This window comes from Nerophis ophidion, linkage group LG10 (genome assembly GCF_033978795.1).
Source record: "Nerophis ophidion isolate RoL-2023_Sa linkage group LG10, RoL_Noph_v1.0, whole genome shotgun sequence".
In the NCBI taxonomy this organism is placed as follows: domain Eukaryota; kingdom Metazoa; phylum Chordata; class Actinopteri; order Syngnathiformes; family Syngnathidae; genus Nerophis; species Nerophis ophidion.
The window spans coordinates 9,492,114-9,513,349 of NC_084620.1; the positions used below are offsets into that span (position 1 = coordinate 9,492,114).

General features: G+C 43.4%; 1 protein-coding gene across 2 annotated transcripts in view; it reads left to right on the top strand.

Moving 5' to 3' along the window:
* Positions 1–21,236, top strand: part of plxna4 (plexin A4) — a 506,120-nt gene that overhangs the window by 77,571 nt on the left and 407,313 nt on the right. For both annotated transcript variants that reach the window (XM_061912247.1, XM_061912248.1), the window contains exon 3: positions 18,718–18,900. In XM_061912247.1, the coding sequence (XP_061768231.1) occupies positions 18,718–18,900 (183 nt within the window). The remainder of the gene's footprint in view (positions 1–18,717; positions 18,901–21,236) is intronic.

Below are 21,236 nucleotides of genomic sequence, written 5' to 3' on the forward strand. Positions count from 1 at the left end.
GAGAATAATTTCGATGAGGTGGCGACTTGTCCAGGGCGTACCCCGCCTTCCGCCCGATTGTAGCTGAGATAGGCACCAGCGCCCCCCGCGACCCCAAAGGGAATAAGCGGTAGAAAATGGATGGATGGATGGAATTTTGCCACACCTGGTGTGTGTGTGACAATCATTGGTACTTTAACTTTAACATGTCCGCAATATGCACGCTGGCTGAGGAAGGTCACAACAATTGCAAAACGCCACAACACAACAACATGAAGACACAACACGACAACATAAAGACACAGCACAACATAAAGACACGACAACATAAAGACACAACACAACAACGTAAAGACACAACAACATAAAGATAGAACACAAAGTCACAACACAACAACATACAAACACAACACCACAACATAAAGACACAACACAAAAACAAAAACACACAACACAACAACATAAAGACACGTCAACATAAAGACACAACACAACAATATAAAGACACAACAACATAAAGATAGAACACAAAGGCACAACACAACAACATAAAGACCCAACACAACAACAAAAAGATAGAACACCATGAAGACACAACATAAATCTAAAACACAAAGGTACAACACAACAAAATAAAGACACAACACAACAACAAAAAGATAGAACACAAAGGCACAATACAACAACATAAAGGCACAACACAACAACATAAAGGCACAACACAACAACATAAAGATACAACACAAACACACAACACAATAACATAAAGACACAACATAACAACATAAAGACAACAAAACAGCATAAAGACACAACACGACAACAAACAGAGCACAAAGGCACAACACAACAACAAAGGCACAACACAACAACATAAACATACAACACAAAGGCACAACAGAAAAACATAAAGACATAACAACATAAAGATACAACACAAAGGCACAACACAACAACACAAAGGCACAACACAAAAACATAAAGACACAACAACATAAAATTACAACACGACAACATAAAGACACAACACAACAACATAAACACATAACACAACAACATAAATATACAACACAACAACATAAAGATGCAACACAACAACATAAAGACATAACACAAAGGCACAACACAACAACATAAAGACACAACAACATAAAGACACAACACGACGACATAAAGACGCAACAACATAAAGATACAACACAAAGGCACAACACAACAACATAAAGACCCAACACGACCACAAAGACACAACACAACAACATAAATACATAACACAAAGGCCCAACACAACCACAAAGACACAACACAACAGCATAAATACATAACACAAAGGCACAACACAACAATAAAGACACAACACAACAACATAAAAATATAACACAAAGGCCCAACACAACAACATAAAGACACAACACGACAACATAAAGATATAACACAAAGGCCCAACACAACAACATAAAGATACAACACGACAACATAAAGATGCAACACAACAACATAAGGACACAACACAACAACATAAAGACACAACACAGAGGCACAACACAGCAACATAAAGAACCAACACAGCAGCACAACAACATAAAAACACAACACAGCAACATAAAGACACAGCACAACAACATGAAGACACAAACACAGCAACATAACGACACAACACAACAGCACAACAACATAAAGACACAACACAGCAACATAAAGACACAACACAACATCACAACAACATAAAGACACAACACAGCAACATAAAGACACAACACAACATCACAACAACATAAAGACACAAAACAGAAACATAAAGACACAACACAACTACATAAAGACACATATTGGTCCAATATCATCACAAAAACAAGTATGAGGTGATATGTGCATACATGTGAAATGTGAGATATAATGTGATAAGCGGTAGAAAATGGATGGATGGATAATGTGCGATACAAGCAGTCCTGCAGTGTGTTTACTTGTGCAAAGCTGCACAGCCAGTTAACATCTAAATGTCCTCCAATAAACACACAAGGTTAGTTTTGTCTTTTATTTCAGTCAAGTCATTTACAAAAGGTAAACATGGTAGGCTATAGGCTACTAGGAACTAGCAGCTACACAACAGCTAAGCACACAATAGAACATAAGCTAGACATACGTAATTGTTGCGATCTGCTGCTCAGATCTTCACGTGTTTGTTTTTTCATTCTCTGTCTGACCCGTTTATTTCCTGTTTTTATCCATCACTATGGTTACACATCAGTCCACCTGTTAGTCTCGCCCCGCACACCTGCTACTAATTTTCACCCTCCTATTTAAGCTCACCTTTTCTGTTTACTCATTCTCGGATCCTAATTTGCCCACGCGCATCAGTGACGACTCTCATCATTCGTATGTATTTTCTCGCTAGCTCTCACGCCAAGCCACTTTATTGTCTAGCTTTCATGCTAAATGTTTTGTTTACTCTTTTGTGTCCTCGTACCAAGTTCTAGTTTTCCTTGTTTTAGCCTAGCTTTCACGCTAGCGTCTTTTGTTTACTTTTTCTCTTTACACCAGTATTTTTGTTCATAGATTTTTGTTATTAAATACCCTTTATCTTACCTATGCTGTGTTCTGCTTCGACGCATCCACGGGAAAACCACACCGGCATTACAATGCCGAAGAAGAGTCTTCACAGTAGGATCCGAGCATTAAAAAGTTTTTCCGCGTCTGGCAACCACGAGGAGACCTTCGACGAAGGCACATGGAGGGTATTCCGAGCGATGGAGGCTGAAACTCTCCGATGCAATCCAGACGAAAGCATGATGTGGGACCTGGAGGGAAAACTGGTTCCGATCGATGCTTCCGGGAGCGGTGAGTTTCCCTCCCGCAGCGCTCGCGCTCGTCCGCGTAGGCGGAAGCCGCGAAGTATGGCTTCGTCGGGCGACAGTGACTTGCCCACTCCATGTCTCCCTCCTCACGAACACAGCAACCTACAGTCAGCACACAAAACCCCTACACCATTGTTTGGGGACCCAATAACACACTTTGCTAACAGTTTTACCGACTGGGCAAATTCCCAACTTGTGTCCCGCGCAGATGACGTCATTTCGTCGACGCCCCCCGGTAACGCAAACCCGTCTTCCGATGATGACGTCATCAACAAGGAATTTTTTGGGGAAGATTCGTTTTCTCAGCCATTTTCAAATGACAATAACATTAATAATAAGATACAAAAGTATCAGGATATTTTTTCTTATTATTCTAGTCAACCTCAGTCACCTAGTTTTTCTTCTAACCCACCGTTTAAACCTCATTCTCTGCCCAAGTCCAAGGTTTTTTCTCCCTTTTCAAAGGGACACTCTGGACAATATAGAGGGGAGGGGTCTGCCTGCCTCCAAACCTCCCACCACCCTCCCTTATGGTCAGTCCCTGACCACAGGGAACGGGTCTGGGATTCCCGTCTGGAGGGGGGGGCTACGGCCTATAGCTGTGTTGCGGAGGTAGGGCAGACGCTACCTCTTCTTAAAACTACTAAGCCTCCTAGACCTCCACCACCGGTGTTTACCCCTGTTATACCACTACGGCCTCCTAGACCTCCTCCACCGGTGTTCTCCCCGGTCAAGTCACGCCCTCTTAGACCTCCTCCACCTGTGTTCCGTCTGTGCCCTAGTTCTAGTTTTAGTCACAGTCTCTCTCAGAGTTCGAGTCCCAGCCTTCTTCGTAGCCCATGCTCTAGTCCTACTCGTAGACCGACTTGTAGACTGAGTCGTAGTCCAAGTCCTGGTCCGAGTTTCCGTTCTGATTCTAGTTGTAGTCCTAGTCTTTCTCGTAGTCGTCCTAGTTCCACTCGTAGACTGATCCGTAGTCCGAGTCCTGTTTCGAGTCCGGTCCCGAGTCTTGTTTCTTGCCTTTGTAATATTAGTACTGATTCCCCTCGTGGTCTTAGTCCGAACCCTAGTCCTTACCCAAGTTCTTGTCCGAGCCCCAGTGTTACTGTAAGTCCTAGTCTTTGTCCTAGTCCTTGCCCGAGCACCAGTTTGATTGTTAGTCCCAGTCCTTGCCCAAGCCCTAGTTTGACCGTTTGTCCTAGTTCTTGCCCAAGCCCTGGTATGACTGTAAGTCCTGGTCGTTGCCCAAGCCCTTCTCAAAGCACTAGTGTGATTGTAAGTCCTGGTCCTCTCTCAAGTCCTTGCCCGAGTCCTAGTGTTTGTCTTATCACTCATCATAGTCCTAGTCCTGCTCACAGCCAGTCCCCTAGTTCTCCTCGGCAGACCCCTGTGCCTGCTCCTCGGCTGAAGCCGACTCCTGCTCCTCGGCTGAAGCCGACTCCTGCTCCTCGGCTGAAGCCGACTCCTGCTCCTCGGCTGAAGCCGACTCCTGCTCCTCGGCTGAAGCCGACACCTGCTCCTCGGCTGAAGCCGACACCTGCTCCTCGGCTGAAGCCGACACCTGCTCCTCGGCTGAAGCCGACACCTGCTCCCAGTCTGGTTCTCACACCAGCACATGACACTAACCTGGTTTTCACGCCAGAATTCGACTCTCGCCTGGTTCACACACCAGCAGCTTTTTCGGGCCTGGTTCTCACACCAGTTTTGAACTCTAGTCTGGTTCTCGCACCAGAAACTGATGTTAGCCTGGTTCTCACACCAGCCTCCGACCCAGAACTGGTTCTCATACCAATTACAGACTTTAACCTGGATCTCACTCCAGCAACAGCTCCAAAGCTGGAGCCGACTCCAGCAACAGCTCCAAAGCTGGAGCCGACTCCAGCAACAGCTCCAAAGCTGGAGCCGACTCCAGCAACAGCTCCAGAGCTGGAGCCCACACCAGCGTCGACGACGGGGCTGGAGCCCACACCAGCGTCGACGACGGGGCTGGAGCCCACACCAGCGTCGACGACGGGGCTGGAGCCCACACCAGCGTCGACGACGGGGCTGGAGCCCACACCAGCGTCGACGACGGGGCTGGAGCCCACACCAGCACCTCCGACGACTCCTGCGGCTCCCAGGCCACCTCCGACGACTCCTGCGGCTCCCAGGCCGCCTCCGACGCCTTCTTCGGCTGCAGCACCCGCATCATCCTCGCCAGCTGCACTCGGGCCTGCTTTGGCTGCAGTCCCCGCACCCTCGTCTGCTGCTTCCAAGCCTGCTGGGATTTCGGTGCTGAGGCGTCGTCCACCACGTCGACCACGGGCGTGGCCTCTGCGAGGTCATCCTCCTCGCCAGATACTCCCTCCTCCATGTCGGCCACGGATGTGGCCGTGCCCGGGTCGTCCGCCTCGCCGGGCACCTCATCCTGCGAGGCGGCCACTAATGTGGCCTTTTCGAGGTCGCCCGCCAAAACTTTTTCGGCAGCAGCGTTCCACCCGCCGCCACCACATGATGTGTCCTCGGTGGATTCGGGGACATGCGATCTGGCAACCCTCCACCGTGGCCTCCCTCCGCCCTCCCTTCGTTTGTGAACTTTCTGGTTTTGGGGAGGGGGTTCAAGTTTTGTTTGTTTTTTAAGACATCTGGTATCTGTCTTTTGTTGGGGGGGAATACTGTTGCGATCTGCTGCTCAGATCTTCACGTGTTTGTTTTTTCATTCTCTGTCTGACCCGTTTATTTCCTGTTTTTATCCATCACTATGGTTACACATCAGTCCACCTGTTAGTCTCGCCCCGCACACCTGCTACTAATTTTCACCCTCCTATTTAAGCTCACCTTTTCTGTTTACTCATTCTCGGATCCTAATTTGCCCACGCGCATCAGTGACGACTCTCATCATTCGTATGTATTTTCTCGCTAGCTCTCACGCCAAGCCACTTTATTGTCTAGCTTTCATGCTAAATGTTTTGTTTACTCTTTTGTGTCCTCGTACCAAGTTCTAGTTTTCCTTGTTTTAGCCTAGCTTTCACGCTAGCGTCTTTTGTTTACTTTTTCTCTTTACACCAGTATTTTTGTTCATAGATTTTTGTTATTAAATACCCTTTATCTTACCTATGCTGTGTTCTGCTTCGACGCATCCACGGGAAAACCACACCGGCATTACAATGCCGAAGAAGAGTCTTCACAGTAATAAGTGTTTATCATTTAACAATATTGCAGTCTAAAACAGCACATTTGTCAATATAAACAAGTATCAAATAATTACAGTTGTATGTTAATATCTCAAAGGCAGAAGTGGCTCTTTAGCGCCGCCCTAGTGGCTCCCTGGAGATTTTTCAAAAATGCATGAAAAAGGAAAAAAAAAAGTTTTTATCTGGTTTCTGTAGGACGACAAACATGACACCAGCCTTCCTAATTGTTAGAAATCCCACTGTTTATATTAAACATGCTTCACTGATGAGAGTATTTGGCTCGCGCCATGTTGTATTGATTTCAGAAGTCCCTGAACGCACCATAGTTTGTTTACATGTACAACTTTCCTTGACGCTGCCACAGAAAGACGTCTTTTATGCCATTGCTCCATTGCCTCATTTTGTCCATCAAACGTCCTATGCTGTGCGTGAATCCACAAAGGTGAGTTTTTTTTGGTGTTATTGACTTGTGTGACGTGCTAATCAGACATGTTTGGTCACTGTATGACCGCAAGCTAATCGATGCTAACATGCTATTTATGCTAGCTGTATGTACATAATGTGTCATTATGCCTCGTTTTTTAGGTATATTTGAGCTCATTTTATTTATAGTTTCGGTTTCCTTCAACTTGAACACACACATCTTTACCTTTGGCCATTCTAAGCCACTCACTATGTTCTCTGCTCGCTGTACATATCCTACCAAGTAAGACCTACACTGTTTCCAAGGTCAATTTCTCTGTTGATGCAATTGTTGATGACTAAAGTACTGATATCAACCAAAGCTCCTCATCCCACCCCCTGAATTGTAAATAATGTAAATAATTCAATGTATATACTATGATGATTAACTTGTGTGATGACTGTATTATGCTGATAGTATATATTTGTACCATGAATTGATTAGCGTGGACCCCGACTTAAAAGGGAACATTATCACCAGACCTATGTAAACGTCAATATATACCTTGATGTTGCAGAAAAAAAGACCATATGTTTTTGTAACCGATTTCCGAACTCTAAAAGAGTGAATTTGGCGATTGAAACACCTTTCAATTTTTCGCTGTCGGATTAATGACCTTTCACCCGTGACGTCACAACAGGAAGAAATCCACCATTTTCTCAAACACATTACACACACCAAGTCAAATCAGCTTTGTTATTTTCCGTTTTTTCGACTCTTTTCCGTACCTTGGAGACATTATGCCTCGTCGGTGTGTTGTCGGAGGGTGTAACAACACGAACAGAGACGGATTCAAGTTGACTTACGTGCTAATCAGACATATCAATGGTCACGGCATGCTAATTGATGCTAACATGCTATTTAGGCTAGCTGTATGTACGTATTGCATCATTATGCCTCATTTAATGCCAAAAAAACACATACCAATCGACAGATTCAAGTTGCACCAGTGGTCAAAAAAAGCAATCGTTCGTTGGTTAGAAGGCGATCGCCGAATTCGTCCTCATTGCCGCTGTCTGTCGTAATATGGCTCAATAGCTTCAGTTTCTTCTTCAATTTTGTTTTCGCTATCTGCCTCCACACTCCAACCGTCCGTTTCAATACATGCGTAATCTGTTGAATCGCTGGCGCCGCTGAAATCCGAGTCTGAATCTGAGCTACTATGCTACAACTTTCTGTGCTATCCGCCATATTTGTGCCTGATGGCTTTACGCAGTGACGTCACGGGACAATAGACGGGTTGCTATAACAACGGTTAAAATCAGGCACTTTGAAGCAGTTTTTCGGGATACTGCGTGATGGGTAAAATTTTGAGAAAAACTTCGAAAAATAAAATAAGCCACTGGGAACTGATTTTTATTGGTTTCAACCCTTCAGAAATTGTGATGATGTTCCCCTTTAAACAAGTTGACAAACTTATTTGAGTGTTACCATTTATTGGTCAATTGTACGGAATATGTACTGAACCGTGCAATCTACTAATAAAAGTATTAATCAATCAATCATTTCCAGGAGTTATCACACTCTCTGAAAAGCCTCCGTTTTAGTAACGTTTTCTAATGTTGTAAAAATGTGAAGAATCAATATTACATATCAACATTTACGTCAACAAAGATTTGAGTCCACCTGGGACACACAGTCATTTTTATCGTAGTCTAATGTAGCTAATAAAAGACACATCATGTGTTGGCTTTATTATAACACTTTTATAAGACTTTGAAAGTCATTTTGATACTAGGCTATTGTAGCTAATATCATCGATCATCAATCAATCACTGTTTATTTATATAGCCCTAAATCACAAGTGCTTCAAAGGGCTGCACAAACCACAACGACATCCTCGGTAGGGCCCACATAAGGGCAAGGAAAAACTCACCCCAGTGGGACGTCAACCATGATGACTATGAGAAACCTGGGAGAGGACCTCCCCCCCTTACATCATGTGTTGCCAGCATTTTAACACTTACAGTATATATGGCTTTACATATTTTGCGGCTCCAGATAGATTTTTTTTTGTATTTTTGGTGCAATATGGCTTTTTCAATATTTTGGGTTGCCGACCCCTGGACTAAACAGACAGGAAGGTAAAAAGGTGCGAGAAAGAAAAGTTTACAGTATTTTTTTTGCAGCGATCAACTTTTGTTCTTTGACTAAAAAGACGTGGAGTTGGGATTGTTTGCAAAGAGAATGGCTGTCTGACCTGTCATGTCAATGGCAGCAGAGAAATCATTTTTACAAAAAAAAAAAAAACAGTCACTCTCAGCATCTTATTAACACACGGTGTCAAGCTCTACATTGATATTATTTGCTATTCCATCGCGGGCCGTCTACGCTTGGCGTCGCGTTGTAATGAAAACGTGTCTGGCAGACTGAAAGGACTGACAGACAGGATTTCAGCAGATTGCAACACACTGCAGGAGATGGCAGATGTGATTGGCAAGCGGCAGAAAATAATACGGCGTGGCTTGGGTCTGCGGGAAGTGATGAAAAACACACACACACACACACACACACTCAACCTTGCACACACCGATAATGTCAAGTGATTTATTCTGGATGATCAAAAACCACTTTAGCAGTCGTAGGAAAAGTAATTGTTCTTGACAGGAATGTTTTTGTTGTCCTTTGCGGAAGCATTTAAATCCATGAGCATGACGTAAGACCCAAGTTGGCCTTTGAAACGTCGTAAATACGTGCAAGTAGCTTTGTGTTAAAATGTGTACTTATAAAAGGATTTGATTTCTACGGATAATACACATTGGGTGAGGGACAGTAAGTATAATCATCCTTGCTCAGGAATACAAATGCAGTGCAGCCCAGATTTTGGCTGGTGATCGTGCCCAAGGAGAATCCAAAACTGGATTCTCCTTGATTCCTGTTCTTGGTAAAACTCAAATTTCGCCGGTATTTACAATTCACGTCCAAGTTTTGTCAAATCCACCAGGTTGCACGTGACATCACGTCCCGTTGAAGTCTCGGTGGCTAAACAAGCGTATACTTAGCGGACTCTCTGCAGATAACGAAGCAAGCATGCCTCCGAGAATACACTAGAAATTAAGGCTTCACTTTTTAAGATAGCTCAGTGCTAATTTATGCCGTACGTCAAAGTTTTTCAACCACTGTGCCGCGTGTGCCGTGAGATACAGTCTGGTGTGCCATAGGAGATTATGTAATTTCACCTATTTGGGGTAAAAATATTTTTTGCAGAAGAATAATTATAGTCTGCAAATGATGTATTGTTGTTGAGTGTCAGTGCTGTCTAGAGCTTGGCAGAGTAACAATGTATACTCTTCAATCAATCAATCAATGTTTACTTATATAGCCCTAGATCACGAGTGTCTCAAAGGGCTGCACAAGCCACAACAACATCCTCGGCTCAGATCCCACATCAGGGCTCAAGAAAAACTCATCAATACTCTTTAATATCAGTAGGTGGCAGCAGGTAGATAATTGCTTTCTAGATGTCGGAACATGGTTTGTCCTGATCCCAATATGCAGATGACCGTGGGAGGGGGGTGCAGGTAAAAAGCTATCTAATGCTGAAAATAAAAATAAACAAAAGGTTATTGCCCTTAAGAAAAGGTATTGAAACTTAGGGAACAAAACTAAAACTGAACTGGCTACAAAGTAAACAAAAACAGAATGCTGGACGACAGCAAAGACTTACAGCGTGTTGAGCAAAGATGGCGTCCACAAAGTACATCCGAAAATGACATGACAATCAACAATATCCCCACAAAGAAGGAGAGCAACATCTTGAATATTTTTGATTGCTAAAACCAAGTAGACGCCCAAGGAAGACATGAAACTGCTACTGGAAAATACCAACAAAACAGGAGAAGTCACCAAAATAGGAGTGCAAGACAAGAAGTAAAACACTACACACAGGAAAAGAGCAAAAAAGTCCAAATAAGTCAGGGTGTTATGTGACAGGTGGTACAGTACACCAACTTTGAGAAAAGAGCTATCGTGATGCATGCTTGCTTATGCTTTAAAGTCATATCCAACAATTGTGACAACGACTTTTTACTGTCAACTGAGTTTCATTTTTTTATGATTTCTGCTGGTGGTGTGCCTCCGGAATATTTCAATGAAAATAATGTGCCTTGGCTCAAATAAGGTTGAAAAACACTGCCGTAGATGTGTTACTGATTAGCATTAGCATTTTCACATGGCTATGTCAACACCTTTGAAATTTGTTAATGAAAACTACGAATAAGATGCACTTTACAATCCAATACATTGTGTGTGATAAGTACAATACTTCAATCAATCAATCAAAGTTTATTTATATAGCCCTTAATCACGGGTGCCCCCAAGGGCTGCACAAACCACAACGACATCCTCGGCTCATATCCCACAACAGGGCAAGAAAAAAACTCAAACCAATGGGAAACAATGAGAAACCTTGGAGGGGACCGCAGATGTGGGGACCCCCACCTCCTGGGCAACCGGTGTAATGGACGTCGAGTGGATCTACAAACCCCGTTACCATATGAGTTGAAAAATTGTGTGAGATGTAAATATAAACGGAATACAATGATTTGCAAATCCTTTTCAACCCATATTCAGTTGAATATGCTACAAAGACAACATATTTGATGTTCAAACTGATAAACATTTTTTTTTTTGCAAATAATCATTAACTTTAGAATTTGATGCCAGCAATACGTGACAAAGAAGTTGGGAAAGGTAGCAATAAATACTGATAAATTTGAGGAATGCTCATCAAACACTTATATGGAACATCCCACAGGTGTGCAGGCTAATTGGGAGCAGGTGGGTGCCATGATTGGGTATGAAAGCAGATTCCATGAAATGCTAAGTAATTCACAAACAAGGATGGGGAGAGGGTCACCAATTTGTAAGCGAATTGTCGAACAGTTTTAGAACAACATTTCTCAACGAGCTATTGCAAGGAATTTAGGGATTTTACCATCCATCCATCCATTTTCTACCGCTTATTCCCTTTCGGGGTCGCGGGGGGCGCTGGCGCCTATTACCATCTACGATCCGTAAAATCATCAAAAGGTTCAGAGAATCGGGAGAAATCACTGCACGTAAGCAATGATATTATGGACCTTTGATCCAACAGGCGGTACTGCATCAAAAACCGACATCAGTGTGTAAAGGATATCACCACATAGGCTCAGGAACACTTCAGAAAACCACTGTCAGTAACTATAGTTGGTCGCTGCATCTGTAAGTGCAAGTTAAAACTCTACTATGCAAAGCGAAAGCCATTTATCAACAACACCCAGGAACGCTGCCGGCTTTGCTGGGCCCGAGCTCATCAAAGATGGACTGATGCAAAGTGGAAAAGTGTTCTGTGGTCTGACGAGTCCACATTTCAAATTATATTTGGAAACTGTGGACGTGGTGTCCTCCGGAACAAAGAGGAAAATAAGCATCCGGATTGTTATAGGCGCAAAGTTCAAAAGCCAGCATCTGTGATGGTATGGAGATGTATTAGTGCCCAAGGCATGGGTAACTTACACATCTGTGAAGGCACCATTAATGCTGAATGGTCCATACAGGTTTTGGAGCAACATATGTTGTCATCCAAGCAACGTTATCGTGGACGCCCCTGCTTATTTCAGCAAAACAATGCCAAGCCACGTGATACAACAACGTGGCATCGTAGTAAAAGGGTGCGGGTACTTTCCTGGCCCGCCTGCAGTCCAGACCTGTCTCCCATCGAAAATGTGTGGCGCATTATGAAGAGTAAAATGCGACATCGAGACCCCGGACTGCTGAACAACTTAAGCTGTACATCAAGCAAGAATGGGAAAGAATTCCACTTTCAAAGCTTCAACAATTAGTTTCCTCAGTTCCCAAACGTTTATTGAGTCTAGTTAAAAGAAAATGTGATGTAACACAGTGGTGAACATGCCCTTTCCCAACTACTTTGGCACGTGTTGCAGCCATGAAATTCAAAGTTAATAATTATTTGCAAAAAAAAAAAAGTTTATGAGTTTGAACATCAAATATGTTGTCTTTGTAGTGCATTCAACTGAATAAGGGTTGAAAAGGATTTGCAAATCATTGTATTCCGATTATATTTACGTCCAACACAATTTCCGAACTAATATGGAAACGGGGTTTGTACATGGCTGACACGGAGAAGACACAGTTGAAGTGAAGACACGTAAATAAGACCACCCAAGAAACTGCGCATCCTGAAAAGTGGGTCAGAAAGCGGCTTGAAGATGGTCTGTGAAATATAAACTATGCAACATTTTGAGCAAAGAACCACAACGGAGACCACGAGAAAAGGTTTTAAATGTAGAAAAAAATAATAATAGTATGACCCATTTAAAATAAATGTCATCTGTTGAAACTGCTTTGTCTTGGAAGGCCAAGCAAAACTGATTTAAATTTATTTCAGTGGTCGATGTTTATTTGAGATAGAAGTGTTTTTAGTTAGGACCGCCGTCATAGAACCAATTAAGTTCGTAAATTGAGGTACAACGTTTTATGTCATTTTAATCTTTGTCTATTCTGTACCCAAACTGAACCATGAAGACTAAAATACATACTAAGCGTGATGATGTCGTACTGTCACACCGACTATAACAACTGTTTACGTGACCTCCATTGTCCTTGCTCCCTGCTTACCCTTTGGCCCCGTGACATCATCCTCGCTTAAACCTTAATACCAATCCTCATCGATCATTCATACCTCTTAAGCTCGTATCGAAGACTAAAGCTCACGGAGTCCCAGATAAACCGCGTTCCATTTATCTAATGAAAGCAGAACTATATATCTTCCATGACGTGAAAGGTTGCACTTGCATGTTGAGACGACACAGACCACTTAAGAGCATACAAGCAAACCAACACTTTTCTTTACTTCGCCATGAATTTGTCGTGTCTACGAACCAAACACTGAGTTATTATTCTCATTTTGAAGCCCATAAGTCATTCGAACGTGCCGCTACAATGGGTATGCATCAAAGGACGGGTACGTGTCATATGTCCTCTATTTGTGACCGAAGCACTCTTATGTTTTTAGGTAGCCTCTGCAAAAAATACAAGTCAAAAATCCTCCATATCTGACGGAAGCACTTATCTTTTTTTGCACACATACAAGTCAAAAGAAGACATAAAAAACCTTTCTACCACTTGGCTTCAATACTAATTACACTTGATTCATGTACATCTAAAGTGAACGTATGATGAAAGTCATCTAAGTGATGAGTGATGAATTAATCATTGTTATGATCATGTATTGATAGTGTTGTGTATTTATTATTGTATGGGCATATACAGTAGTTGTTTATTTTGCCGACTGTAAAACAAAGTTAACTGATCGTGTACATTTTATTGTATACTAATTAGTTTTTTTTGATGGTGAGCTACATATGCATACACACATACATTTTCCATACATACATACATACATACTTTCATTATTTATACATACAAACATATTGTAAATACATTCATACATTTTTCATACATACAATAAATACGTATTGTACATACTTTCATTATTCATACATACAAACATATTGTACATATATACAAACATACATTATTCATACATACATACAGTCCAGACCAAAGGATTAAAGTTAAAGTACCAATGATTGTGACACACACACTTGGTGTGGTGAGATTATCCTCTGCATTTGACCCATCACCCTCACCACCTGAGAGGTGAGGGGAGCAGTGAGCAGCAGTGGTGGTGATTTAATCCCCAATTCCAACCCTTGATGCTGAGTGCCTAGCAGGGAGGTAATAGGTCCCATTTTCATAGTCTTTGGTATGACTCGGCCGGGGTTTGGACACACCTTTTCATTTCAATGCGTTTTCTTTACTTTCAAGACTATTTACATTGTAGATTGTCACTGAAGGCATCAAAACTGTGACGTGAAAACCATTTCAGGTGACTACTTCTTTAAGCTCATCGAGAGAATACCAACAGTGTGCAAAGCAGTCATCAGAGCAAAGGGTGGCTATTTTAAAGAAACTAGAATATAAAACATGTTTTCAAATAGTTCACCTTTTTTCGTTAAGTACATAACTCCACATGTGTTCATTCATAGTTTTGATGCCTTCAGCAACAATCTACAATGTAAAAAGTCATGAAAATAAAGAAAACATATTGAATGAGAATGTGTGTCCAAACATACATACATACATACATACATACAAACATACATACATACATAGACACATTAGTCATACGTACATACAACACATACATACGCTTGGCGGTAAGATATAACAAACACTTATTTTCCACTTTGCCTTACCAAAATATAATTTTACCTTTTTATATGAACTTTGGTCATTATAAGGAATTTAAACACATCATCGTTGAACATATTGTGTTGAACTGTGTTGTTGTCAATGGAGGCGATTAGTTTTTGGTTCATACCTGATTATTTATAGTAAATATACATCTTTAAATATCTTAGAGAAGGTTAGTATCACAGTATCTGTTAATATATAATTATGAAAGTACAGAGACTGCATTTGTGCTCGTTGAGTTCCGTAATGCTAACACTCAGGTTCCCAAAACCAAATGTATTTCTTGTCGCCGAGAAAATATTACAATAGCCACTATGGGCTGCGGTCAGCACCCAGTGTGTCAAAGTATTCTTTATGGCCCTGGATTATGAGTTTATGGTGTCGTATCATAGCTGGAACTAAAACACGGCGGACTCATACAATGAAACTGTCAAAACGTGGACTTTGGGGTTTGTTTTTCCGGAATGTAAAGGAAAGTTGGCGCCGGCAAGGCATGATTTAATCTTAACTCGAAACAGGAACAAACAAAAAGTGCTCACAAGGAGGTACAAAAATTTGTCTGCACTAAGGCAGAAACTATGAACATGAAACAAAACTCGATAACCGTGGCATGAAAAAACAAAAACTTACGTGGCATGGCATGAAGCAAAACTATGGACAGTATCAGAGGTAAAGTCGCCAGGCTGACTTCCCGGCAACTTTTGGTTTAAATAATAGTTACATGATTAGTGAAAACAGGTGCGTGACTTGGGGACAGGTGAAAACTAATGGGTTGGCATGGAAACAAAACAATGGAGTGTACAAACAGGAACTAATGGAGTCTTGAAGCAAACTAACACAACTAAACAAAACATGACCACCAAGACATGACAGAAACTAGGAAAACATTCTTTTCTTTTCATACTTTATTAAGAACATGAGCACATTTACAACACAGACTTTTGACAAGAACAAGAAAGTTTGATCACATTACGCCTGTACTGGCTCACCTGCACTGGCTTCCTGTGCACTTAAGATGTGACTTTAAGGTTTTACTACTTACGTATAAAATACTACACGGTCTAGTCCCAGCCTATCTTGCCGATTGTATTGTACCGTATGTCCAGGCAAGAAATCTGCGTTCAAAAGACTCCGGCCTATTAGTGATTCCTAGAGCCCAAAAAAAGTCTGCGGGCTATAGAGCGTTTTCCGTTCGGGCTCCAGTACTCTGGAATGCCCTCCCGGTAACAGTTCGAGATGCCACCTCAGTAGAAGCATTTAAGTCTTACCTTAAAACTCATCTGTATACTCTAGCCTTTAAATAGACCTCCTTTTTAGACCAGTTGATCTGCCGCTTCTTTTCTTTCTCCTATGTCCCCCCCTCCCTTGTGGAGGGGGTCCGGTCCGATGACCATGGATGAAGTACTGGCTGTCCAGAGTCGAGACCCAGGATGGACCGCTCGTCGGGACCCAGGATGGACCGCTCGCCTGTATCGGTTGGGGACGTCTCTACGCTGCTGATCCGCTTGAGATGGTTTCCTGTGGACGGGACTCTCGCTGCTGTCTTGGATCCGCTTGAACTGAACTCTCGCGGCTGTGTTGGAGCCACTATGGATTGAACTTTCACAGTATCATGTTAGACCCGCTCGACATCCATTGCTTTCGGTCCTCTAGAGAGGGGGGGTTGCCCACATCTGAGGTCCTCTCCAAGGTTTCTCATAGTCAGCATTGTCACTGGCGTCCCACTGGATGTGAATTCTCTTTGCCCACTGGGTGTGAGTTTTCCTTGCCCTTTTGTGGGTTCTTCCGAGGATGTTGTAGTCGTAATGATTTGTGCAGTCCTTTGAGACATTTGTGATTTGGGGCTATATAGATAAACATTGATTGATTGATTGACAATACATCACACAGTTTCATATCACCTTACATCGCATCATGTCCGAAAAGGAGTAGGAAAATTCGAAGCTTATTTAATCCTATACCCCTTTCCCACGTCAGAGTGCCCACGAATATATACATTCATCTACTGACTTTCCTTACAGCAAAATAGCAAATTGACATCCCTGTATGAGTAGTTCTGTAACATGTAATCAATTAAATCAGTCATTACCAACATACTGAGATGAAGAACATATTATTTTCAATAAGGTTGAAAGTGTTTCTCATAATTCTTCTTCTTTGTACTTTGTAAGCACTATTAATTTGAACAGCCTCTTAAACTGGATCATATCAGTACAATGTTTAATTTCTTTACTTAATCCATTCCATAATTTAATTCCACATACTGATATGCTAAAGGTTTTAAGTGTTGTCCGTGCATACAAATGTTTTATATTCCTCTAAGATTATATTTTTCCTCTTTAGTTGAGAAGAAGTGTTGTACATTATTTGGTAGCAGGTTATAATTTCAATCAATCAATCAATGTTTATTTATATAGCCCCAAATCACAAATGTCTCAAAGGACTGCACAAATCATTACGACTACAACATCCTCGGAAGAACCCACAAAAGGGCAAGGAAAACTCACACCCAGTGGGCAGGGAGAATTCACATCCAGTGGGACGCCAGTGACGATGCTGACTATGAGAAACCTTGGAGAGGACCTCAGATGTGGGCAACCCCCCGTCTCTAGAGGACCGAAAGCAATGGATGTCGAGCGGGTCTAACATGATACTGTGAAAGTTCAATCCATAGTGGCTCCAACACAGCCGCGAGAGTTCAGTTCAAGCGGATCCAAGACCGCAGCGAGAGTCCCGTCCACAGGAAACCATCTCAAGCGGATCAGCAGCGTAGAGACGTCCCCAACCGATACAGGCGAGCGGTCCATCCTGGGTCCCGACGAGCGGTCCATCCTGGGTCTCGACTCTGGACAGCCAGTACTTCATCCATGGTCATCGGACCGGACCCCCTCCACAAGGGAGGGGGGGACATAGGAGAAAGAAAAGAAGCGGCAGATCAACTGGTCTAAAAAGGAGGTCTATTTAAAGGCTAGAGTATATAATTTGCTTTGTACATCATTTTAGCTTTTGCAATTTTATCAAATCATCGAGCTTTAATATTTTCGACTCAATAAATAAATGGTTTATATGTTCTCTATGTCCAACATTATGCATTATTCCATATATGGCCATATATCTGCTGACATCAAAATGGTTTTGTTTGGAACAATGTAAAATTGTTTTATTAATATTTCCACAATGCATTTACTTCACTTATGGGGACCCCGAATTCCTAAAAAACAGGTACCATTTTCATGAAAACTGCTTGCAAGAGGTTTCAAGTACTGCTAGCTTTTGCGGGACTAACAGCACAAACTTGGCGAATCGAGGTTTCTCAGGGGCAAGGCCAGGCCAAGACAGACTGATTCCACGACTCGTTGCAGCGACTGAACAGATGATAGGTTTGTCTATCTCTGCTCTTGTGTAGAGTATGTCGCTATGCTCTGACAGGCATGGTCCACCACAGACTTTGTGACAGTAACGTGATTGGAACTGCCAGGATGTCCAGCCTCACCCAGAAGCTGTGATTTGTCTTCGGGGTTTGCTCCCTTAGCCTTTGGTCAACCAAGACCTTAACCACAAGGCAGCGGTAAAAACAGGTACCAAAAGGCATGAAAAGTCGCTTTTTTCATAGGATGACGCTTTTAATTATTTTAAGAATATTTCTCCGACTTGACTTCGCATTATCCCTCTTGCAATATTATGCCGCGTTGGCGTTTTTGTTGGGGAAATGGTGCTTGACGGGCACCGCTTCTGGCACTGCGGCAGTGCTCCAACCTCTTCCATCGTCATCTGGTCACGCTGCAGCACACTTCTCACACTGTACCAGTCAAATAACACCACACAGGTGCTTCAAATGTGTGATTTTTACAGAAAAAAAAAAAAAAAAAATCTGCAAAAATTCTATACCTGAATTATTTTATCCTGACGGGCATCTTGGATGTTTGCGTCTCCGTCACCTGGCAGTAAATCTGATGAATAATTCATTCTTTTTTTCCCTCTAACGCAGCTCTTGACCATCGATGACGACTTCTGCGGCCTGGACATGAACGCACCGCTGGGCGTGTCGGAGATGGTGCAAGGCAAGTCCCTCTTCTCGGACGCCAATGACAAAATGACCTCGGTGGTGGCCTACGTGTACAAGAACCACTCGCTGGTCTTCGTGGGCACCAAGAGCGGACGCGTGAAAAAGGTAAGCCGAGGCGGCGTGCTGCGTAAGGAGAGCGAGTGGTAGTAGAGGCGGATTGACTTTCAGGCCAACTTGCTGAGTCGGCTGTATTTGCTGCAGGGAGAGGTGCTGGAGAGAATTTGACTGTTTTGAGGAAGCGGGGGTGTGATGAAGAGAGTCCCTCAGGGGGGTTTTATTCCTGTAGTCAAACCGACAGTATCTGGTGTCTCTACATCCTCCACTACGTTACACACACACACTTACTGTACATCCCCTCTATCAAGACTTTCCTTCACTTTGGACGTAAATCCCATCCCCCAAGGGGTGCCGATTGGTGCAGGCGTCAGCATGATGTAGAACTTGCTAGACCGCACGCATCAGCACCTTGCAGAACTGTTCGGACTCTTATCTGTTTCCTTAGGCAAATTTACGGAAAACTGTTTTTTTTTATGTAAGCAACTGTATGACTTTGTATTGCGGGGATAACCAACTATACTGTGTCAAGGGCCACCAGGACATAGCATTTGCGTAACGTCACCAAATGCCTAAAATAGTCGCCAAAACGGCATTAATCTCCTTAATTCTTACTAACACAAACTGTTTGAAATGACCATTTTGCTGTTTTAAGGTGTCACAGCCTGCCTCGGGTGAAGGTAATGTAACCTTTTCAAACCAGACTTCACATCAAGGATGGCAAGTCACGCAGTTGGCAACAGTTTACATTTATTTAAATCCCAAAAAGTGTCAAGAGGTGAACAAAAACAGGAGGACAAAGCACCCACAATCTCAGTAGATCTTTGATGCATGTAGCGCGAAACTCTTGCTCAGGACAGAGAACCTCCTCTGGCAGTGACAGACAGCAGACAGTAGTGTTGTGTCGTTCGCGAACAATTCGTTCGAACGAACGAATCTTTTGAGTGAACGTACTGAACCGAATCACATCATGAACTGATTAGTTCCTTTCTCAGTTCAGTTGAGCTCCGCCGCGACCATGCCGGTATGAGTGGAACTGGCGCGAATCACGTGAATCACGTTCGCGAACGTACTGACACAGAGAACTGACTGTGTCGCGACGTGAATCCCGTGAATCACGTTCGCGAATGTACTGACACAGAGAACTGACTGTGTCGCGACGTGAATCCCGTGAATCACGTTCGCGAACGTACTGTCACAGAGAACTGACTGTGTCGCGACATGAATCCCGTGAATTACGTTCGCGAACGTACTGACGCAGGGAACTGACTGTGTCGCGACGTGAATCCCGTGAATCACGTTCGCGAACGTACTGATGCAGAGAACTGACTGTGTTGCGACGTGAATCCCGTGAATCACGTTCGCGAACGTACTGACGCAGAGAACTGACTGTGTCGCGACGTGAATCCCGTGAATCACGTTCGCGAACGTACTGACACAGAGAACTGACTGTGTCGTGACGTGAATCCCGTGAATAACGTGAATCACGTTCGCGAACGTACTGACACAGACAACTGACTGTGTCGCGACGTGAATCCCGTGAATCACGTTCGCGAACGTACTGACACAGAGAACTGACTGTCTCGCGACGTGAATCCCGTGAATCACGGGATTCACGTTTGTGAATGTACTGACGCAGAGAACTGACTGTGTCGCGACGTGAATCCCGTGAATCACGTTCGCGAACGTACTGACACAGGGAACTGACTGTGTCGCGACGTGAATCCCGTGAATCACGTTCGCGAACGTACTGACACAGGGAACTGACTGTGTCGTGACGTAAATCCCGTGATTCACGTTCGTGAACGTACTGACGCAGAGAACTAACTGTGTCGCGACGTGAATCCCGTGAATCACGTTCGCGAACGTACTGACACAGGAAACTGACTGTGTCGCGACGTGAATCCCGTGAATCACGGGATTCACGTTCGCGAACGTACTGAAGCACAGAACTGACTGTGTCGCGACATGAATCCCGTGAATCACGTTCGCGAACGTACTGACACAGGGAACTGACTGTGTCGCGACGTGAATCCCGTGAATCACGGGATTCACGTTCGCGAACGTACTGACGCACAGAACTGACTGTGTCGCGACATGAATCCCGTGAATCACGTTCGCGAACGTACTGACACAGTGAACTGACTGTGTCGTGACGTAAATCCCGTGATTCACGTTCGTGAACGTACTGACGCAGAGAACTAACTGTGTCGCGACGTGAATCCCGTGAATCACGTTCGCGAACGTACTGACACAGGGAACTGACTGTGTCGCGACGTGAATCCCGTGAATCACGGGATTCACGTTCGCGAACGTACTGAAGCACAGAACTGACTGTGTCGCGACATGAATCCCGTGAATCACGTTCGCGAACATACTGACACAGG